This window comes from Cucumis sativus, chromosome 3 (genome assembly GCF_000004075.3).
Source record: "Cucumis sativus cultivar 9930 chromosome 3, Cucumber_9930_V3, whole genome shotgun sequence".
In the NCBI taxonomy this organism is placed as follows: domain Eukaryota; kingdom Viridiplantae; phylum Streptophyta; class Magnoliopsida; order Cucurbitales; family Cucurbitaceae; genus Cucumis; species Cucumis sativus.
The window spans coordinates 37,732,178-37,756,750 of NC_026657.2; the positions used below are offsets into that span (position 1 = coordinate 37,732,178).

Sequence of the window (24,573 nt, forward strand, 5' to 3'; positions counted from 1 at the left end):
TTTGTTGAACATAAAATGCTCACCACCAGGAAGGAGTTCAAGGGGTAGAACCACTACCATTTTAAAAAGTTAAGTGATCCTAAACAAGCACATGTTAACCCACCACCAAATTGAAGAATCGTGTGCAAGATTGACATTTCCTCTGCGACCACTACCTTACTCGACAACTTCAATTGATTTAGAACTTTTAATGTTCTGAAATGGTAGTTCATTTTTGCTTTTTGTATGTAACATTTTGATTTTTTTGCATGTAGGAGCAATCAACGATGAATAAGGCTGCTAGAGCGAAGTAGCCCTACAACTACAGTAGCAGCTCCAGGTCATTTTTACAACGACAACTCGTGCTCGCTAAACAATGATGTCATCCAGTTGACCATCTGAAGTTACGTTGCTCAAAGAAACACACGCCCAGGTTGGCCATTTCGTTTCGTCGGCGACTGCATATGCTAATGTAAGTTTCTGTGAAACAATTGTCTTATTTTGTACGTACATTTAATTTACACATTTTACTTAATTAATAAAATTTTTATTGTAGAATCAAATGTTGAAGCTCCAGTCCGAACCCATCCAAAGGGTTCTCAACCACTGTTTGGGGACGAGATATATGAGACAGTCTTGGGTAGACAACCGGGCTAATCAAAAGGTCTTTGTTGGGCCTCAGACCAAAGTCCCAACACTTTACTGACAGTTCTTCGTCTACATCACACGAACGAGAGATGTATGCTAGGGAGGTTACCGAGCTAAAAGCTCGTTTTCAGAAAGTAGTAGAAGAAAATAATCGAAAGCACACAAAAAATGCTCGATAGATGGAAGAATGAGGAAGGAGATTGAAGAACTCACTCCGACACCCAGAAGACCTTAATATCATTGAGGTACATGTTTTTCAACTTTTACATTCTTTAAATTCTTATTGGTGATATATATTAAACTTAATGTCGTGTCATCCTAGGTTCGATGGCATAGAAGAATTGGCATCCACAATGCTTAGATATATGTTTTTAGTTTTCATTATTTATGTACTTTTCAAACTACAAACGTTTACTTTTTTAATACTTGAATTAATTTTAATAAAAATTTAATTTGTTATTTTATAATTTTATGTCAACTCTTTCATACTTACTTTCAGTTTGGTTTCCAAAGGCCAACTCACACCTATAAAAATGCTTGAATTTGATTATTTTTTAGCAAAATATCTAAACTAATTTGTGAATTTGAGCCTGTTAGCCCCTCTCTCCCCTTGGATCTATAGCCCTAACATGATATATTCTTGAATTGTATTTTTGGAATTCTTAAACTAATTGAATGATTTGTTCGACCATGAATAGAGGTTGAAACTTGAACGTTATTTATGTAGTCGTTTGTTGTTGTTTTCTAATTCTATATTCATTATTCAGATTACCGTCTATTTGTAAAGTTGTTATCTATCTTTACTTCTTTTTAAGTTTTAACTTTTGGTTTGGAAATTGATGCAGTGCCCATTCTACATGTCAATTGATATGAAATGCTGCAAGATTTATGTTTATGTTTGTGTATGTGTTTTGATTTCCTTGGGAGCACGAAAGAAACCCTCTTCTCTTTTGTAGTTCTCCACTGATTAAGCTTAACGGAAAAGCAAAATGGTAATAATGTAAGCCAAAAAGACTACGAAGATGGTAATGCTTAAAAGATGCAATTGCTTAGTGGCGCAAGATGATGATAGTGAGAAGAGAATGATGGAAAGGCTTAGTTTGATACAGAGTTCTGTTTATATGTCTAAGTGAAATTAGGAATTAAAACGGTCACAATAAGGATGAGAACAGATGACATATGAAGCGTGAAATAGAAGCTATTACCTCATCTCAATTATGCGATGAAGAAAACTAAAAAGGATTGTGAAGCCCGTGGAGGTTATGTAATGAAGAGGATGATGATCTCCATGAAAATCGTTGAGGAGAGAAGGAAGATGAGCTTTTCTCAGCCTGTAAAAGTGAGAATAACTTCCTCCCTTTTTCTCTTCTCATCTATTACGTTTCTAGGATCTATGAATGGAATAAGGAAGGCCGATTTTAGTCGGGGCTGAAGAAATGAACCCATGTAACAAAATACAGTTTGATATGAAAGCTTCTTCTATTTGTACATACAACACTCTGTCTAATCCCATCTTTAGTAGATCAATCGGGTGAAGAAACAAATTCAAGATATATGATCTTAAGGCATCATCTATAATCGATTATAATTTTTTTGCATACAAAAGGAACGATTACTTTTTCCAATTTTCCCCCTAACTTCAATATTAACTCAGACTAAAATTGATAACCGTTGTTGTTTTTATTTTGGAAGTGTTTTGGTGCTTCAGGTTGGACATAGAGAAACAGAGAAACGAGGGAGCATGATGACAGGGGGATCATAAGCATAGGAAAATGAAACTGATGAACCAGGTTGTACAGTTCCGCCATTTATGAGAAGACAATTGTCATTTTTCTTTAACAGAATCGATGGATCAACGGGTTCAATAGTCTGAAACCCTTGGCAGGACAAGAGAATCTGCTTCTGAGGACAATCGCAGTTGTTGATCACTTGAACGTTCCATTCAGGTTGCCCCCCAATCTCCCTTCCGCTTCTCTGTGTTCCTATGTTAATGGTGTCCAAACTGCAGCTCCCAGTAGCAGACCCTGCAACAAAATCCAACAACTCAAACTGAGAAAAGGGAAGAGAAAGAACTGTGAAAGGTTAGAGAGATCGCTATAGTATTTCATTTGGGATTAATTCTAACTTTCTTTTCTTTATCAAATAATAGTATACCTTGGTTGATGAAACTTAGGAGTAGGATGATGATTGCTGCAATCATGGTGGAGAGGTTGATGATAGCTGAAGGAAATTTTGTGCTGGCAGGGAGTGGTTTTGAGATAAGTGGGTTTAGAAACCAAATTTCTTTGTTTTTTGTTTTTATTACTTTATCTTGGAAATTATAGTATGTTAGTGTTTTCATATATGTATTTTGAATGGCTTTTGTCATTGGTTAATATGGCAATAATTAAATTAATAAGAGTGAGGAAGGAAAAAGATATACAATAAATTTAAAACTCTCACGCAAAGACTTTAGTGTGTGATGTGGTGTGCTGTCAAGATATGAGTTCATTTGGGGTTGACTGTTTTGAAACATTGATGAACATCCCATGTAAATATGAACCAAAAAAGAAAGATCCAAATTCTGACGTGATTTATACCTATTGTGTTTTCTCTTTCTTTCCGTTTCCTTTTCTTCTTATATCAATTTATTGATGCCATCTTCCTTCTTCGTATTCCATTTACATATATATAACATTCCTTTAATAGTAATATGTTGTAATTTGCGACCACATCCTCAAATTAACATCTCCACGTAATAGTTAAACTAATCAAATTCTTGTACTTAAACCCTTTTAACCATTTTATTAAAAAGATTGGGGGAGAGGTAAAATTTAAGGACTATTTTTAGAAAAAGAATAACTAAAGTTTGTTTATAAGGAAATGATTCAATTAGGAATTGGAGAGAGACGAAATGGAGGATCGAAGCGGAGTATTCAAAACTGACCCTTTGTTTAGTTTGAAGGGTACACCTTCCTCTGACCGACTCTACGTTCAAAACTCTCTCTATTTCACTTTCCCCTCTCTCTTCCTTTATTATCCTTAAAACTTTTTGTTCTTCTCCTTTTCTTTCTCACTCATTTCATTTTTCAGTGCTCTTCTTTTCTTTCTAACATGCACCAATCAAATCCTACCTTTCTCTTCCCTCTTCTTCACATGCAAGGCTGCCCACCAAATCCAATCCATCTCTCCTCTCTCTCATACGACCCTCCACTCATTCTTTTTTCTCTCTTTTAACATTGCAATTAACACCCACCATTCCCTCTCTCTTGCATGCATGACAGGACTCTTCTCCTTTTCCATTCCCTCTCCCTCTCTTTCTAACCTGCTAATAAATACCCTAAACCACCATTCTCTCTCTCACCAGTAATCTCGAACCAATTATTGTTAATTTTTAATGGCGTATCCAATTGAAAAGGTTGGTATCAGGATTGGCCCGGCCTCTACATTACTCGACTCGACCAGCTTTTGCTCATGGCGAAAACTTAGTCTCACACCTCTCACGATTCTCACATTGCTGACTGTCTCATCACTTCACATCTTTTTGTGAGATACTCTTTCACTTGAGGACCAAAAGTACTTTTAGTCTTTCACTTGGTTTCGTACAAGTGTTTAGAGGTTTAAGTGCTAGTCTTTCACTTCACCACCCCGTCGTTGATGCCAACTTTAACACCTTCCATACCAAGACGGGCGTTATACTTAGAAACCCATATAAATACATATACGAAAGATTGAGGAGACCGAAACAAGACTTAAACCTCTATATTGAAGTTTGTCAAAAAGAGTAGAAAACACAAAAGGAGTAAGGACCTACACTATAAGTTGAAGCAAAGAGAAAACAAAACACTTAGGGTAACTAACTAGGAACAAGCAACTTGGGAGAAGAAAGGCTTGAAATTAAATGAAGGGTCCCATGCATCAGTGAAGGTGATGGGAACAGCAAAATAGATTGGAAAGCCACCATTAACCACACACACTTGAGTAAACAGGGGGGTTTGTTGGCTTCAGCTATGTTGAAACCCCCGGCCCACTTCAATTGCCCATTGAACTAAGGCCCCTCGTTTGCTTTCCAGTAATTAAACACAATCCTTCAATGGTAAATTGGTAATCTGAAAAGTTGGTCACATTTTATTACGTTTCCAAAGTGCAATTTTGGCATTCATTGGTGATTGTAGGTTTCAATTATGTTTTGCCATTTAGCATTTGCCTCAGTTGGAGTTGGGAATTGGGATGGTTGTTAATTTCCCCCTCAAGTGTTCTAAACAATTTGCACTGAAGAACGAACACAAATTAGATCAAGTTTGATTTGTAAATCCAATTTAATCTGTGTTCTCAAACATCGTTGAAAATCTTTTACAAATATTCTCTATGTTTAGCTTGCAATGAAGATTGGAGGGCATAAAAAGTTATTATTATTATTAGGTTGAGTTTCATGTATCTTTTGAATTTATAATTTTTTTTTATAAATTTTATGTCATTTGAATCACGTTCGTTCGTGTTAGTATGATAGTCATCCAAGTATGTATGAAACTACTTGGAAATTTGAAAATTTAATATGCTTTCATTTTCTATGTTAAAGATCAACAACCTTTCAATATCAAATGGATTTGATTTGATTTTCCTCGCTAAAAACATGGAGGTATCTTAAGTGAAAGATTTGTTAACAAGAATTATATTTTTTAGTCCATTTTTACAATATGTGGTTAATTTAAAAAAAAAAAACAATGTTTTTGAAAAAAACTTGTTTTTATTTAAATTTTTATGATAAAAATTGTTTAAAATAAATTTGCCAAACAAACTATTTTCTTAAAAAATGACGCATTCCAAACAAATATTTAACTTACAAAATCAACCATTTTTTTTCTTTATTAATTTCATAGAAAACAAAAAGTTGATTTATATGATGAAATTGCAAAGGTAAGAAGTTAGGAAAAATAACTTAAAGCAAAATAATAATAATAATAAAAAACTTGCAATAAAATGATTGAAAATAAAAGAATAAATGTTTGAATGTACATATTTATAATGAAAAACATGGCTACATAAATGAGTAGAAAGTCTGGAAAAGGCTATGTGTATGGAGGTTGATGGTAGAGTATTGAAAAGGTCAACAATAGTTGGTTTTGGTGACATAAAAAGCCTTAAAAGCTACCACCCACTAAATAAAATTAGTGAATGCTATTCTAACACCAAATTGATCTTCTTTTCTTTTCTTTTCTTTTCTTTTTTTATTCTATTTCATAAATTCTAATTTGAAAATATAATATAGTTAGGATTTTAATATCCTAAGTATGAACAATCAATCTAAAACTTTTATTAAAAAAATGTTAAATTATTGCCCAATAAGTCGACATAAATTAAGTTCATTTGATTTGTACACATATATATAAAACAAAGTTTCTCTTAATTTGGATATAAAGTTGACATTGACACAGCCCATTAACAAGTTTTAACTTTTGCATTTCAAAAATTAGACATCTCTCTTATCTTTCAAAGGACCTCATCATGTTTGGGGTTTTGTGATTATGATTTGTTTGTATTATTTAAGCTTAAGGTTTTATTATTAATCAAGGTGTTAAAGTATTTTTTAGTTTGGTATAATAGTATGAAGAGAGTGTGTAGCAAATCATATTTTTGATCAATAATATAATTTCATGTTAAATACTCTCAGTTAGGGTATTACGTCAATTGTAGAGACATGTTGATGTAGTAGTAGTATATGATCAATCATGTAAAGTTGCATTGTTTTTTAGTCTTTTAGAAAACAACCAACTTGAAGAAGAGACACGACTACTCGAATGATTACCAAGTAGTCTATAAATCATCTTCAAACCATTTAAGAACCTTTTTTCTCATAACATTTCTTCCCTTTTGTTATTTTGTTCAAGTTCGGCTATTTCTACAAAGTGTAGTTCATTGGATCTTGTAAATGTGAGGTGCTACTTGTTGGATCAAATGTCGATTGTTGTGCCGTGTCGAACTACAACCTTGAAAGCAAAATTCGGTACAACTTCGATGCAACACTTCGCATATGTCAGTTGCTCCTCAAGATTAATACAAATTTTCAATACTCAAATGTGCAATCGTGAGAGTAAAGAGTGAAATCAGATAAAGTAATTAGAGTATTTTTAGGAGAAATTTTTTAATTTGTATTCCTCTTTTGAATTGTATTCTTTTTTTTAAATTATATTTCTGTTTAAGTATATTTAAATTTGTAACTCTCTTAAATTATAAATTATAATATTCATCAACGTTTAGATTTAAATTTAAGAATTTAAAACAATATCATATAACAATTTTTTTTCTTTTTTCTTTTTTCTTTTTCCTTTTCTGTATGGAAAATTTATGTTTTTTATTATTTTAATGAAGTAAAGTTTGTTGAAGGGAAATGAATGCACAAAAAAAAAAAGATAAAAAAAAAAAAACTATGTTTTATTGGATAATTATTTGGTCTAATTTGATTAAATAAAGCAAATGTTTAAAAATAGTACTTTGATAGTTTGATGAGTAATCAAACAAATTTTAACTTCAAATTTTTTAAATAAAAATACGTTACATTTTATATACATATAATACACTCAACGTCATATACATATGTGTGTGTAAAATAAAACTTTAAATTATTGAAATCATTGTTAATTAAAGCTTTGATATTTTGCTTTTGGATTTTAATAACAATAATTAAGCTAATAAATATTCGTTGTTCGAATACAAATTAGGAGCGAGAGATTTAAATTCAAGAATTTAAGTTTTTATTGGCTCAATAATTTTTTTTTAAAAACATGAATGGTTGGTTCAATTTTTTATTTTTTTAATTTTAAAACTCGATTAAGAATTAAACATGGTAAAAGTTATAATTCTAATACCAAATTTAGATAAAAATGAGTGTAATTTAAAGAATAAAAACATACCAAATAGAAGTTTACCATTTGAGATGGATAGTTTCGAGAAGGATTTCAAATGAAACAAATTTGCTAACTAATTCAATAAATCAATAATATTTTTTGGGAAACTTAATCACTTTCCTTATTATGAGATCAACATTATTATCACTTACCCTAAATAATATTTTGTAAAATTATAACAAAATAATCATTATTAAAATTAAAATTTGAACTTTATTTTTAAATGAACCACTTTAGTTTCTAGTTAATTTAAGTATTAGTTGGTTGATAAAAAACGATCCAATATATCGAAGAGACAAATTTTAAATAAGATGAGTATTTTAATAATTTTTTATTATCTTTTTAGATTGAGTGTACTTAACATTAACATTAGATTTGTATTTTAAAAGAATAGAAATCCAAAATTCTACCAAATGAGCAAATTTGACCAAAAACACTCTTTAACACTTAAGTTAGAATCAATTTTGAAAAGTGATGAAATGAGTGAAAAATATGAATATCTAAAATTTTATTTAACACGTCTTTTTAGGTCGTATGATCGGTTGGATACGAACTTTCTACTCGGTAGCCACTACCAAAATTTTCATTGACCTTAGAGCCATCATTTGATGTCCGATTAAAGAGCCATGAAATTTATTTATGACTCTTAATTATAATCTTGTTTGAGTTAATAGCTCAATTACATGTAACGAAAAATGATAATCTTCATGAGTCTATAAAATTGTGGGCTCAAGCCCATTTGAGATCCTAACCTTTTTGGGTTCGCAGTCCATGTGGATTGACCTTTCTTCCATAATTTTTTTTTTTGTTTGTTGATAAAATTCTACATTTATAATTTTTTAAAAATATTGTTGTACATATTATTAATCTTTAAATTTCTATCAATCATAATTATTTTTTTAGTTATATATTTTGTTTGAGTAATTTATATAAAGGTAAAGAAACTCAAAATATTTATGGTTCATATAACAAAATAAGAAAAGTTCATGACTCTCGACCGTTTTTACATAAATTTCATATATGTCCTTGCGATTTATATCTTCTTTGTGGTTTATTAATCTCGGGTCATCTCAATGCAATTAAGGCCAGGGATCGAAAAACTAAAGGCAGAAGTCCTTCATTTCGAGGCAATGTATGTCTAAAATCAAATAAAATAAAGACAGAATTCTTTCATTCGGAGTCATCTTAGTGCCACTAAGGCCCGAGATCCAATAACTAAATGAAGAATTTTTTATTCTAGGACATCTTGAGGCATTGTATACTGGAGATCGAATGAATTAAAGATAATTCTTTCTTTCCAAAGCATCTTGGTGCAATTGAGGCCTAATATCGTGTATCATGATCTATACAATCTTTTAAATTTGAAAGTCGTCATTTAAAATGAAGTACATGGTCATGTAGATCTACACTTCTGTCTTTTATCTCGGACCATCTTGGTGCATTGTATGTCTAATATCAAATAAATTAAAGGTGGAATATTCTTTCATCCCGAGACATCTCGGAGCATGATATGCTTAGAGATCGTGTATCAAAATCTACACAATCGTGTATCGCACACGTGTGGCCAACTTATAGCGTATTGATTGACTAGGGTAATTTTTGTATTTTACATCATGGGTCTAAAAGCTTTTTCAATTTTAAAATTGTTCTATACACTGTAAATATATTTTATTGATTTGTTACCTTTTCTAAAATAAATCTATTTTTTATTATTCATTTAATTTAATTCTTATTTTTGGCTAGCTTTCAGTTTTGTGTCTTAATTCTTATTGCTCCAATTTTTGAATTGTAAACATGTCTTGAGATGTTTAAGATCCTCACGTTGAAAAAATCAAGAAGACTCATACTCATTATAAGAAGGAATCTCCTACTAATAGATGAAGTTTTCTCTCCTCTCTCAATTATATACTATGTTAAATGCATGTACGTGTCAGTGATCATCAAACCAACTAATTTATAGTCTATAATAATTCATATATCATAAACATTAAAATTAAGAAGTAATTAATACAAAATCTGTGTATTCATTTATTAATTTTTAAATTCTAAGATAAGACATAATTAAGAAGGGTTTAATACATACATACATATAAATATATATGTATGTATATATATAATATTAAGTTTAAGAACAAGAAATTTGAGAGGAGAGGGGCTTGAAAGGGAAGGCATTGTCCGAAGCATATGTGAAGGAGATGGGTGTAGATTGAAAGATCGGTTGACCACCATTCACCAAACACACTGACCCAGAAACTGCCAATATGGATGGATCAACTGCTTGAACTGTGTTGAATCCATTGCAATCCAATTTCAAACTTGATTGTCCACAAATGCAATTGTTTGTGATTGTGGCTTTCCACACTTGCTTCCCTTGCACTATAGATCCAGTTGTTGTTTGACTTATTGCAATGTCATTCAACACACATTCACAGTTTCCTGAAAATAATCATCATCCTCGTCATTCAAACCACAAAATTAACGAGTTCTATATATATATATATGTTCGACAACTCATCGAATGAGAGTCATTAGATGTTATAACAGTCATTTCTTGTTTTAATTTAAACGCTCAACTTTCATATTTGAATCATTTTCCATCATCCCGATTCAAAGTGTGCTTGACAATAGTTTTAAGACCTAACGTGATGAAATAAATATCATATAAACGTATAGCATAATAGATATATACCTTTGGAGAGGAGACAAAAGAAGAAGAGTACACAAACAAACTTGATGGAGGCAACCATTTTTTTGTGTATTTTTTCGATGTGAAAATTAAAATGTTAATACTTTTTTCTGATGGAAAATAAATTTAGGAACTGAATCGTATTTATAGGGAACCTTTGAAGGGACAATAAAGTTTTAATTAATGCATACAAAATTGGAAAAAACAATTAATAATTATTATTTAATATCTTACCATTGGAGGATTGGTGGAGAAATTATTTGAATATAAACAGAATTGTAAAGTATTTTAATATATCTATGTTTGCACTTTCTTTGTTAGGACTTGGGAGATAAATTAAAGCTTTATATTATTACTCCCATAACATTTTTTTTTTCTTCTAGAAACAAATAATATTTCTATATAACGAAACTTATGTTTTGAATTGATTTTTAAATGTTTAGAAAAGTTCATAACTACAAGAAAAAAAGAAAGTTATAAATAACCTCATAAAGTATTGAGGTATTCATGAACCTCATGACTTTAATTTTTTTTGGAGAAATGAAATGAAAATTTATCAATTTAGAATTAATTAGTTAAACATAAATACCTAAGTCTTAAAAGAAAATATTGGATTTTTTTTACCAAAAATAGGTTGGTTGATTGAATACTAATTGAAATAAAAATTAGTCAAACTTAAGATTTTTTTTTTTTTTTTAATTTAGAACAATTTACTATTTTTAAAAACTTTTTAAACCTTTTTTTTTAAAAAAATGTAATACTTAATTCCACACCAACTCATTTTCTTTTCTTTTTCCTAATTTAATGTTTATTTCCTTTTAAAAAAAATGTAAAGGAAATATCTGAAATTTAATACTTCTTCACATTTTTTACCAAATAAAAACGTATCTTTATTTATACTTCTTTATTCGTTGTATTTTTTAATAATAAAAAATGTGGATAAATCATTTCATGATCATCCAAAATTCTATTAAGTCTCATTTTACTTTTTATTTAAAATTTGTAAATATTACTTATTAAAATTTTCAATATTTTAAAATCTTTGCCAAAACTCCTTTCTCTTATTAATCATTTAGAAAAAATTTCTTTCAAAATTATAATTTTTGATGTTTTTCAAACATTCAAGATGTAGTGAAATTTCCTTAGACAGTTTTTCTTAAACGAAATTCTATAAGAGAACTTAGAAAATTAGGGATATGGATCAATTAAATTCTAGAGGTGAGATCATATTTTTTAGAGTCCGAGATTTGATACAAGAGAAATGATTTTAATTAATATTTTTAAAAAAATATCTTATTAGAACACTACTCCTAGGAAGAACGTTGAGAAATTGTACTAATTTCTTTGAGATAAGAAAATTTTCTTCAATACAATCTAATCAATCAATTGCTCTCCACTTATTTTATGAGAATATTACTTCAAATATTGAAGTGTATAGAAAGATAGAATTATAAGATATTATTTTAAAAAGAAATTACATAATTTTTACCATTCAAGATTTAAAATTTGGTCACCGTTTTCTAATTAAACAGGTATTATGGGGAGCCAACATCTTGGTCATGTCCAAATCACTTGTTAACTCAACTTTAATTTTCACTGATTTTATGATTTTATTTAAAATTATTTACCATATTTTAGTCTTCAATTACACCAAATTTGTAAATTATGATCTTTAATCCAAATTTCGAATTTTGTAAAAAGAAAGTTTTGTAACACAAATTAAGAAAGAAATTTTTTTATATAACATTGTAAAATATTAGGGGATCGATGAAAAAAGAATAGTACATTTAAATCATTCTTGTAATTTGATCGACCGAATTAGACTATTGTAATATTTTTAGTGTAGAATGCTCTAAATGGTAACATTTATCAAACTCAATAGAAAAATTAAAAGTGAAAGAAAACTCTAGAAATCTAAAAGTTACGTTTTTCCATCTATTTTGATTTAGACATTTGGAAAAAATTGATTTTCTATATCACGACTTCATCCATTTTAACAAAAATATGTACTCATTTATTTCAATAAAATAAAATCTTTTTACTTAATACATCTACAAAGATAGTCGAAATCGAACTAGTAAAAAGCTTAAACCATCTACTTGGAAAGCTCTGATTCTTCCATTCCAATCAAAATCTATAATAAAAGCCATTCCATTTCATGAGCACATTAGCCCTTGGAGTTTGAGGAAACAAAAATTTCCATGACTATGAGTACATCTAAATGTTAATTTATTTATATAAAGACAAAATCCTACATAAATCCAATTAGAGGAAGGCCTATACAAAATAGTGAAGTGGTGGTTTCTACAGCCTACACCATTATCCACACAATGTACAATGTACACTCCAAGTATTTTTCTTTCCACAAAAACAAAAACCTTATCAAACTAAGGTATGATTCATTTTACACTTTATTGCAAAGCACCATTGCAATATATCTTGCTCTCCTCCATGGCCAATCTTTGGTGTAATCCCCTTTGATGGCTAAGAAACTCCATGAACAATTCCTTCATGTGCTTTGCATTCAAATACTCGTTTGTTCCTACTTTCACAACCTTCAGCTCCCAAGCCCTCCCATCTTTTTCATTGCCAAATTTATTCTGTAACCAATCAAAGATCAATAGCAACAACCATCACATCAAAAGTAGGATACCAGGTTAGATTCGTGCATTATTTCCTAAGCTACATTGTGTCTATCATCACTTGTTCAATAACGATTCTAGATCGTCTATTCCATCATTTTCTTGTGAGACTAATTATATTGGCATGATAGAGAGTGAGTCTGAAAAGATTAAAACACCTTGATCTATTTCAAAATCGTTCAGAAAATGCTTTTAATCATTCAAAATCAAACGTAACAGTTCAAAAATTGTGTTTAAAAGTGTGAAACTAAACATTATATGGATTTTGAGTGATTAAAAGTGTGATTTTAAACATGACAAATGTTAAAATCACCCTGAAACTTGAGCAGATCATGTGGAACTATCTAGAAGAAACTTGAAAGCATCAGAGACTTCAGAACATGATACACGCTGTTCAAAATTAATTAAATATTGAACATCTCTTTCATTTTTCAAAATTAACGTCAAATGCAACTCTATGAGAGATCAATAGAGCCACTCCTGTTACTACAAAAACGTCCAAAGAGTAAATAAGAACTCACTCCAGAGTCTAGAACCATAGCCCCAGCCGCCAATGTCCCAAAAGTTTCGTGCCTTGCAATTCTTCCAGTTACTACCAAGGGCCTGCAGAAAATGATTGGAAACACTCAAACTATAAAATGGAATAAAATCTCAACAGTCAAGGATTTATAGAAGCTACGCGTTGAATTGTAATCAAGTTCCAGCTTTATCATTACACTATAAAATTTTCTTGTTTGTTAACTGAGACCAGGTAAGATATTTCCTTAGAAAGAGTTAAATGATTAAATCAGAGAGAGAGAGAGAGAGAGAAAAGTTTACCTTCCTTGGGAGGATAAAATGACATGATCTGGACTGTCCAAAAAATCATACAACCTCTTTAGTTTCCTTCTGCAATTCATTACAACAGCTCCCCTTGCATATAACTCAAATGTTAAGCTTGGAAAGATGTGTACTCGAGGTGAGATCAAAGTTTCTTCATATAAGAATTTGGCAAGTTTTACAGGAGAAAATCCTTTATCGAGATTCTCGAGTAAAATCATGTACTGATACTTCACTCCACCAATATCAGTATCTTGCTCGATTACGTCACTCTTTCTGGAACTGAGAGACTGTCGGTCTACGGGAAGGAAAAATAAGTTCAATTAAAAAACAGAACAGGGATTAAGAAGTGTTAAATGGTGCTTGGTGCATGATTATTGACTACGATACCACAATTTCAATTGGAGAAATAATATTTGCCCCAAAGATCTCATTATCCACACTTATGAGATAACTGAGACATTGGGCTCATTCCTTAAACAACGAATTATACCTTCCCATGGCTCTACGTCCCCAGAAGAACGTTTGGCACGTCGTGTTTCCTACAAATGGAGAGAGCCATCAAATACTGATTAAAAAAAAAGTGAAATGATGTATGGAATGGACCCCTCCGATGAAATGAAAGTTGGAACGTAAGAACTTATTGCTCTAGACATAGTACTCACCTGGTCCATGCGTTCAAAAAAAGAAAGCCGGTGTTTTAATTTTAGGCTGCAGTCATCCTTCTGACAAGCACCACCGCCATTATGGGTGGGAAGACGATCTTCAGAACAGATATCGCCTCTATTCATTCTGGTTTCGATTTTCTCCCTAACATTTCTGAAGAAGGTTGCTAACACTGTGTCATTAATTTTATCAAATTGAATTTGGCACATGTTAGCAATACTGGCAATTGTCAAATTTCCAGAGTTTGGACCATGCTGCCATAAAAGGATAAAGTTGCATAAGCATTCTTCTTCTCCATTTGCATAAGAGTGTTCAAGATAATCCACCTACCAATGCACGAGTCATGGAGAAAATGAAAATGCCAAGTCTTCTAATTGAATTGATACTATATGAAAATTCGAATTAAGCATTCTTCAAAAATCCAATATATAATTGTTCATCAACTATGGGACTTGTAAATAAAAACAACTATATCCAATGACATGAGATTTTTTGGGTTAAACCAAAAACAAAGTCAGGAGGGTTCATACAAGTGGATAATACCATATCAACTCGAAGATATGAGGGCCGTTGTCCATGATAGTATAAGTGCTCATATGACCAACTCATAGATAGATGTCATGTCACTGATTGCATATAAATATGGTGTACTTAATGGAGCTAATAAACAATCATCACTTTAATCCTTAAATTTTGAAACAACTCAGAACTTAATAAAAAGAAATGAAGTTTTACAAAATTTTAAGAATTAAAATGCACAAAAGAGTTAGAATAAAATATTGAAGTTTCAAATTCATATATAGAATCAAGGAAAAACAATATTTTATCCATATTCCAAAATAATTTCAGAAAGTTCATTTTAAGATCAGTAAAACGGCAACTGTAAACCATGCATAATCTCTGAAACAAACCTTCCAAAACTCATACTACACTATGGCATATGGAATAGTCTTACACCATCTATGATCCTTAAAATAATACAAACAAAAGAAAAAACAAATAAACAAACAAACAACAACAACAACTCCACCACTAGAGAGACTATCTTCAGTATGAGAACGAAAATCACCAAACAAAGTTTCTAAACAAAGGTCCTGCTCGAAAAAGTTAGAAGTAACTCAGAGACTAAAATTTGAAACAAAAGGAATCAGAGATGAACTCAGAATCAAACAATAGGAGAAGTATAAAGCAAATGAACGAACCCCTTCCAGACGAGCGTCGTAGAAGCGAACATCATCGGCTCGAGAGGAGTAAGAAGCGCAAACGGGCATTCCAGGGTGGACGTTAGGGCATTCGTAATCCTGCAACTGTCTGGACAAAGGCCGAAACCGAGCTTCGAAGACGCTCAACTCCAATAAGCTCTGGAAATGATCGGCGTCGAACACATTGTCATGTTCCTTAGAGAACTCGCAATGACTGACCCTAAGAACATCGCCTTCGAGTTTCACGGTGGCATTGTACCACGCGTCATCGTCGCTCAGAAACTCCAAGTCGCCGGAGGAGGAGTCTCCGACGGAGAGCATGACCGGAGAAACTGGACCGAAGTTAGAGAGAAATTGCCGAAAATTGGAGCGGAGACGATTTTTGGGATTGTTGTTAGACACTTTTACACTAAAAATGACGTCACTATTAAATATGATTACTTTATTTTCTTATGATGTGACATTTTTTTTTTTACTTTTTTTACAATAAATTTGCAAATGAAATGGAAATATTTGAATTTGGAGGAGAAAATGAAGGAATTTACTCTAAGAAGAAGTAAAAATTGGAGAATTTGATAGTGACAAAGAAGGGATTAGAAGTATGGAAATTTCTTTTTAAAAAATGGGGGTTAAGATTTAGAAAGAAGAAAAATAGTTGAGATTTGGAGAAAGAAAGGAAGGGAAGAAACAAATTTGTTGTATTTTGTAAAGGAACTATATGCTAAATTTCTCTAATTTGTTAAGAGACTTGTGAGGATGATGAGTGGAATGACTTTGATGGATTGAGTTAGGAGAATGAAAATGGGAAGGGATGCGATCTCATAAAGATTAGCCCTAAATTCACAATTACCCATTCTTGTTTTTATCTTCCAATATATCACAACTTTCAACCTTCCAATATTTAATCTTAAATTAATTTTACACTTTTATAAGTAATTTAGGGTGGTTTTATCAAAAAAATTTTATGCATATTGGACATTTTCAAGATTAGTAACCGATACATGTGATGCACGTGAAAACCACACACGAAAAGTCTTGTAGTTTTAATATATAACTTTATAAAATTAGAACAATTATTTATAGATAATTAAATTAGGGTTTACTTAATGAGTGAGAATATAAAAGCTGATTAACTAAGAACAGGCAACTTGAGAGAAGAGAGGGCTGAAAGGGAAGGCATTATCCCAAGCATAAGTGAAGGAGATTGGTGATGAGTTGAAGATTGGTTGACCATTGTTAACCAAACACACTGACCCAGCAACCATTAGTATGGATTCATCAACCTTTTCAACTGTGTTAAACCCATTGCAATCAAATTTCACACTGTATTGAGAACAAACACATTTGTTTCTGATTGTTGCTCTCCATTCTTGCTTCCCATTCACTTCTCTTCCAGTTGTACTTTGACTTATTTCTATGTCATTCATCGAGCATTCGCAATTCCCTATATATATATATCAAATTAATATTTAGTTTTTCAATAAATAAAATAACGGATCACAAGAAATAGAGAATATTTTTCTTAGATTCCTAATCCTAAACCACTCTAGAACAACATATAAAAGCCTTAGATTGAGTCTCTATAGTAAGATATAAACTCTCGTGACTTTGTTTTAGATGAACTCGTAAATGGTGTCATCATACATAATCTTGATGTCAAGGGGTTAAAGAAAATATATATACCTTTGGAGAGGAGACAAAAGAAGAAGAGTAGATAAAAGTAGTTGATGGAGGCAACCATTATTCTTAATTTGTGATTTTCTTTTTCAATATGAAAAAAGTGTGTGGAAATGTATTCTTATTTATAAGGACCCCTTTGAAGCGATTCCATTTAATGGAAAAGTAGAATAACTTTTATTTAAAGTCTTTCCATATAAACCAAATTTTCAAGTAATTTCTTTCTTTCTTTCTTTGTTTTCCTCTTTAATAAGAAAACGTTATATTGCATATAGTTTGTAAGATTTTTTTCTTTAAAAAAATTAGTGTAAAGATAAAAAATTTAAATCCAATGAAACAATTCTCATACTAAATAAATAATCGAAAAACCAAGTTGAACAATCAAAACCGATCAAACTAAAGGTGGTCAGTTGGAAATAAAGAGAGGTTTTGTTAGTGTTTCCAAACCGATAACATATTATAAAAATTTCAAAGGATTTTAATTTGACATTGACTAATGGTCGGCTTGTAGTCTTTTATGGTCATGGTTGGTTTCAACATTTACTAAATCTTTCATGGTTGATTCTTGTGTCAGTTTGGTCTAAAAACCGACTCCAATTGATCGATGTTTACACTAAACTTCTTTGGAACATATTGTCTACTCAATTATTTAACTTCAAAATGTTTCAAACACATTTCAATTATATTTTCAAACATTTTGAGTATGCTTCAATTGAATTATTTATTGGCAGCTGGTTTAATGTTTAAGGTACAGACCCTCAATCAACGAGTTTAAGTGACATATAAAAATTTGATTAAAGCTTGCACAATTTGATAGCCACACTGGACAAACTAATGAGCATGCCATGATTCATTAGTGGTTAATAATATAATCATTCAATAATATTATTGAATGGAATCCAAAATTCAAATTTGTCTCAAAATTCATTGGTTTGTTCCCATTTCTTTTCTATCTAAGAAGAATTCAAAATGACATTAATGGTAGTACTTATGGCAAGTTTATGATGATTATACCATGACCCAATATCTCATATATTCATGGTATTAAATGTACCATTAATTTGTTACTATGAGTCTTCTTGTAGTTGGCTGATGATTTTGTGTCTTAAAAGTAAAAATAAAAATAAGTATAGTAATGGGTTTGCCATATTTAGTTTCCTACTATATTTATTTCAAGAAAATGGTAAAGATATCATTCAATTTTAAAGATAATTAGTGTTTTTTTTTTTCCTTTGAAGAATTCAATTGATGTGAAGGTCATTTATTCTACAAAACAAACGTGGTGTTCTTGCACAAAGATATCATTCAAGTTGAAGAAGCCTGGTGTTCTTGAAGTGCAAGAGGGACAGTGGGTCTCCAAGTTGTCCCATTAGGGCCATCCATTAGAGAAATTCCAACAGCAGCTAGATCAGTCCTGATTGAATCAGATTTTTCATACTCCTTATTCTTTCTTGCTGCATTCCTTTCTTCTATTTTCTGTAATACTTGATCGTTCGTCATCTTTGCACGCGTTAAAGCCTTTTCCTTCAATTGTTGTAGAGCCTGTGCCAGAAAAGTTGTTAAGTCAGTTTGTTTCCAAATAAACATACCAAAGGCAGCTACAGTGGCATGACAGACTACTGAGTGACAAAGCAAGAAGGTTCTATTAAGTTACTGGCTGACTTGTCCAAACCAAATTTCAAAATTTTCTACATTGTTATCAGTTTCTGAAGGGTGAGCTATACTTCTTACCCCAAGGTTGAGGAAGAAAAGCATTTACTTATATATTGAAGTCTTATAGATTATTCCATGATTTTATTATAGTAACATCAACCCATTTCTACCTCAGAGTAACTAGCAGGCATTAGTCCTAAGATGGATAACACATTTCCAATTATCTTCTCCAAAGCTGCAAGGGATTCCATTCGAAATTCCTGCTTCTTTCCCTGTATGGATTTGAATTACACGTGTTACAAAGGATGTAAGCAGCATCAAGTTAACAAAATATGGGAGTGGGGTGTGTGTGTGTTCATTTTTACATTCAGTTTCAGTCTTAAACTAGACAAGCTCCCTAATTTATCTTTTAGATGAATTAAATAAATATGTGAACCTCCTCAGTAGATGACAATGATCTTACCACAACTTTAATCAATAGATAGTACTGAATGAAACACAGGGTCACTGATGCAGTTAACCAACCATTATCTATATCAGAATAAATCGAGCTACTCTTATGTGTAATACCTTGCGAGTATGTAATAAATCATTGATAATTTTCAAAGGATCTGATAACGCTGCCAAAACCACAGGAGTGTGAATATCATCAGACATTGAAGTCAGAAAAACATTGGAGAATTTGTTGATTTCTTCCACCAAACTTGGGGCAATGGGACCCTTAAAACTTGATTCATCTTCCTGGCTAATGACAGTTCTACAGTCATCAAGAGTCTGCAGCCATTCAAATTTAGTGAAATTAAATGATAATAATCTCTACGTTAAAGACATTTGAGCATCTTATATATGATACAGGAACAATCAGGTGGGTGGGTTGAAGAGATTAGATATATTATTTATATCAGTGGCAGTTGTATTGTATCTATTGAAACAGCGTGATGTTATCATGTGTACTGTCTACCCCTATTCTTGGAAGTGTCTACTTAGCCATGATAGCAGTTGCAATAACTGTATAAATATGCTTTCTCGCCATATCGAGTAACTCAATTGGCATACAAGTGTGTCACACTAAGTCTATAGTTCAAATCTCCCAACCCCAATTGTACTTAAAAGAAAAGAAAATTTATGATTTCTCATTTTAAAAAGTGTATGCTGGAATACCTGATAGATGTAAAAAATGCGATCTGAAGCACTTTCAAGGAGTAAATCGGAGTAGTTGATTGGAGAACGATAATGTGTCCCCAACAAGAAAAGCCTCAAAGCAAGTGGATGGTAAAGATCGATCACCTGGCAAGGTATAGTTATCATATTGACAACTGATTCTTGTAATAAAATGAAACAACAAAAATAAAATCCTGCAAAGAAATTCTATAAGGTTCATTGTTCAAAATGAAGAAAAAGTTAAGAGAAAAAAAAAAATGGGGAAGTCTAAATGAAAACTTTTTAAATCCTACCTGCCGAATGGTGAAAAAGTTCCCAAGAGATTTAGACATTTTCTCCGAGTCAATTGTCACAAAACCATTATGAACCCAGTAGCTTACATTACTTGTTCTGCAAGCAGCACAGCTCTGAGCTATTTCATTTTCATGGTGGGGAAACACAAGATCCATCCCTCCACCATGTATATCGAAAGAATACCCCAGATAAGACGCACTCATGGCACTACACTCTATATGCCAACCAGGCCTTCCAGGACCCCATGGACTTTCCCAAAATGGTTCCCCCTCCTTTGCAGACTGCATCATACCATAAGACTTTCAACAATAATACAAAAACAGGTCACAGATGTGAAAGATAAGCAAGGCTCTGTCACACAATTTTGAAGTGCTGTCATGCTGTGTTTATCTTTGTTGATTAAACTGATACAGCAGCTCAACTGTACTTAAAATAAAGCTCCAACTTTTTGATAGAGTCGTTTATCTTTTGTTATTCGTCTTCAATTCAAAAAAAAAATTTGTCCAACCCTTTCATTTAGAGAATCTCGTGGTTTGATGCTATGCAGGGAACACTTAACAATAATACAAGGCAATCAGATTGACCTTCCACAAAGCAAAATCGGCAGGGTTTTTCTTCCTGGAGTCCACAGAAACTCGCTCTCCAGCTCGATTATCCTCTAATTTTCGACCAGACAATTGTCCATATTCTGGAAATTTGTCCACGTTAAAGTATACGTCACCATCAACAGAATAGGCATACCCATTATCAAGAATCTGTCAAGACACAAGAAACACTTAATGGCTTGTCATGCACACCTCCTTCCTCGCCTAGAATCCACCAGTGTAAGACAAGCAGATAAACACATAGAGCATAAAAGAATTTAACAAGTGAACAATGTATACTTATTGAAATAAAAGATGGTTTCAAGGCTAGTTAAAAAACCAGGATAATACAATTGCAATAACTTCTATCAAATTATGACCACAAATCAAGTAAAAATTTACCTGCTTTATCATGTCAATAATCTGGGGCATGTGGTCCGAAACTTGGGGTTCAACTGAAGGAGGCAAACAATGAAGATACATCATATCCCGGCGGAATTCTTCACAATAACGTCTACTTAAATTTAGTGGATCTTCCCCCAACTCATTTGCTCTAGCAATTATCTACAGAATTTGAAAAGTGCAGACTCAGGATCCTGTCATAGCATTATGAAAAAAGTTGGTAACAAGATAGAAAAAACATTATAATTTCAAGCATTAAACAAGTGCAAAAGGTTCCAGTTGGCTACATGGAATAAAAGAGACAACGGAAATCTATCTCCTAAGCATATATGATTTAACAACTAGGAAGGTAGAATGAATTTGAGATATATTTGACAAAAAAACAGAATTGAATTTTAGTTATATTTCAAAACACTTAACCAGTGGAGAGGATGTAGGAAATGGGGAAACAGCAAATCAACATTTCTTTAAGTTCGAAAAATTGAAAGGGGTTTAGGGTTGGATCTCCATATGAAAAATCACATTTATGAAAACAGTCTTGATAAATCTGCCCTCTTATTATCCGTTGGTATTAGTCCATTCCAAGATCGCTGACATGTTGGACAAGCCTACTCGGTATATTCCTTAGGAAGAAGTTGATTTGGACAGGGGTACATCTTGTTAAATAGGACTATGCAGCGGTGACCTTGGTATACTCCAAGCAAAGAAACTTAGCCTTCTTTACTACAGGATGGTGGAATGCTTTAATGACTACTATCTTATGAAACTAGGAGCCGTGCCATACCAACATTGAAATCAACCAAAGAAAGTATAACCCAATCTCTTAATGCATTTACATTCACTGGCACAAAGCTGAGACTTAATCCCAAAATTAAACTTCATTAACCTTCACTAAAAAAATCAACCAAAGAAAGTAACCTATATGTTCTTCCGGAAAATTAAATTTCATTAAGCACTAAAATTTAGCAACCAATTGCACTATTCAATCACCCTATCCAAAGTGATACCCCTTTTGAGAAAAGAAAATGAAAGCCATTCACTACAGCAGATGTATCTTATAAATCATAGAATCAAGCAAAAAGTAACTGAAGGGGGAGAAAATTCAATCACTTTTCGTTCTCGATCATCTTGTTATTATCAATCTATCCCCTTTAAAGGAAGAGGCAATGTATGTACAAGGGAGGCAACAATCTAAGCCAGGACAAATGCAGTTTGTTACATAAATGCCACCATTTTAGCAAATTCACTCACTTTATCATCCACATCGGTGAAATTGCGAACATAAAGAACTTCGTATCCCAAATGCCTCAAATATCTGGTTACATAAACACGATTGTATCATCAAATGTAATATAAATACGAATACCTTTAAATGGGGGCAAAAAAAACAAGGCAAAGCTTAGAAAGAGTAAATACCTATAGAGAACATCGAATGTAACATAAACACGAGCATGGCCGATATGGCTGAGATCATAGGCAGTAACACCGCATACATACATTCCTACTTTGCCTTCGACCTTAGGCTTGAACACCTCCTTCTTCCTACTCATTGTGTTGTGTAGCCACAGTTCCGAGGAAGTACTATCATGCCTAAGGGCGTTTATTTCTTTGAGATTCGGCGCACTGACGGGGAGCTGAGATGAGGTGGGAGAAGAAGTGAAACGAGCGAAAGTTGTAGCAGAATTGAAGAATGAGAAATGGGAATTGCGAAGAGTTCTGCGGAGAAAGGCCTGAGAGAGTGAAACGGGGGTGAATCGAGTTAACGTTAATGGATTGTAGAACTTAAGGAGGGAAGCCATTGTTACTCTGTTCTTCCTCTGCCCCCTTTCCTCTTCCTCTTGGTTATGGCGCTAGTTTGATATACATTATCCGCGATTCTTAACTCGAACTTTTAACTCACGAGTTCACTCACATCCACCCAAGCGATTAGCGAAGTCTGCCCTTTTTCTTTTGTTCATTTCTTTTACTTTGTAATTCGTCTTTATAATTTATCTATATTTTTAATCTTAAAAATTTTCATAATCCCATGAAACTCTTGAAATGAGTAAAAAAATAAAAATCATAATACTCTCACCATTATTAGTTTCCTAAACCTCTAACATCAGTGAGTGATTGATAATATGTAAATATATATTTATATTATACATGAAATTCATATCTTTCGACTTATTAATTTCAGATCATCTTAATACAATTAAAGTTCAAGATCGAATAACTAAAGGAAAAAGTATTTCATCTCAGGTTATCTTGATGCCACTAAGGCCCAAGATTCAATAACTAAAGAAAAAATTATTTCATCTGGGGACATCACGAGGCAATGTATGTTTGAGATCTAATAAAATAAAGACAAAATTCTTTCATCTTAAACAATCTCGATGCCACTGAGGCTCGAGATCCAATAACTAAAAGAAGAATTATTTCATCTTAGGACATTGTATACCCGAATCAAATAAATTAAAGGTAGAATTCTTTCACCCAGGGCATCTCGATGCCACCAAGGTCCAAGATCGTGTATCATGATCTACACGATCGTTTAAATTTGAAAGTAATTGTTAAAAAAAATAAATACAACTCGAAAAACCTAACCAAACCGATATTTTAAGGGTAGGGTTGGTAATACAATTTGGGCGTGTTACCATTCCAACCAACCTAAAAATATAAACACGGGGATAGAATATAATTCAACCCAACCAAACTCGTTTACACCCCTAAATTGTTAGTATATGAACAAAAACGGTTAAAATACCATACGGTAAAACTATCTTGAAATTAAACAAAAATAATGATGATAATTAAATTCAAAATAATAGTATGTGTAGCGACATTTTAAAAAAATTAAAAATATAATAAAATCTGTCAATGAAAGATATCTATCATTGATAGATCATGTTGCAAATATTGATCTATCGTTAATAGATAGAGTTCTTAGCAATAAAAATCTATTATTGATAAATTTTATCATATTTACAATTTTTATAAGAATGTGATATACTTAATTATTATTTCTAAAATTGTTATCAATCATAAATACCAAGAGTTAATTTGATATAAAATATAAATTTTCAAGTTTAGAAGGTTTAGAGTTAATTTGATATAAAATACAAATTTTCATTCAAAACTAACAATGGAGGCAATGCCTTGAAAACTTTCAAAAGTTCAAAAATATTTTGACAAAAAATGCAAAGTCTACAAGTATTTTGTATAATTTCGACTTCTATCATAATTTAAAATTTTGTTATATTTTATAAATATTTTAAAACAATTTTGTTACTTACT

The 24,573-nt window shown here is 31.9% G+C and overlaps 3 protein-coding genes across 7 annotated transcripts; all 3 read right to left on the bottom strand.

Annotated features, from left to right (window-relative positions):
* Positions 1-2,087: 2,087 nt before the first annotated feature.
* Positions 2,088-2,961, bottom strand: LOC101211234. Its single transcript, XM_004136317.3, has 2 exons — positions 2,782-2,961; positions 2,088-2,651 (listed from the first exon to the last, which is right to left on the bottom strand). Exons 1-2 carry the CDS (start codon positions 2,825-2,827, stop codon positions 2,332-2,334), a joined length of 366 nt encoding a protein of 121 aa, XP_004136365.1. The 5' UTR covers positions 2,828-2,961; the 3' UTR covers positions 2,088-2,331.
* A 9,352-nt stretch (positions 2,962-12,313) lies between these two features.
* On the bottom strand, positions 12,314-15,932 carry LOC101219940. Its single transcript, XM_011654160.2, has 6 exons — positions 15,527-15,932; positions 14,324-14,650; positions 14,152-14,200; positions 13,659-13,956; positions 13,361-13,442; positions 12,314-12,797 (listed from the first exon to the last, which is right to left on the bottom strand). The coding sequence occupies exons 1-6, from the start codon at positions 15,845-15,847 to the stop codon at positions 12,609-12,611; spliced, it is 1,266 nt and encodes a 421-aa protein (XP_011652462.1). The 5' UTR covers positions 15,848-15,932; the 3' UTR covers positions 12,314-12,608.
* A 2,407-nt stretch (positions 15,933-18,339) lies between these two features.
* LOC101210985 (cysteine--tRNA ligase, chloroplastic/mitochondrial) lies at positions 18,340-23,172 on the bottom strand. Of its 5 annotated transcripts, none has more exons than XM_004136316.3 (9): positions 22,714-23,165; positions 22,549-22,612; positions 21,298-21,459; positions 20,896-21,066; positions 20,311-20,592; positions 20,018-20,143; positions 19,427-19,630; positions 19,027-19,128; positions 18,340-18,745 (listed from the first exon to the last, which is right to left on the bottom strand). In XM_004136316.3, exons 1-9 carry the CDS (start codon positions 23,094-23,096, stop codon positions 18,509-18,511), a joined length of 1,731 nt encoding a protein of 576 aa, XP_004136364.1. In that variant the 5' UTR covers positions 23,097-23,165; the 3' UTR covers positions 18,340-18,508. The 5 variants fall into 5 exon arrangements, with proteins under 5 accessions (XP_004136364.1, XP_011652464.1, XP_031739350.1 ...); XM_011654162.2 differs by having other exon boundaries at positions 21,298-21,491; positions 22,714-23,040; XM_031883490.1 differs by lacking the exon at positions 19,027-19,128 and having other exon boundaries at positions 22,714-23,172.
* Between the last annotated feature and the right edge of the window lie 1,401 nt (positions 23,173-24,573).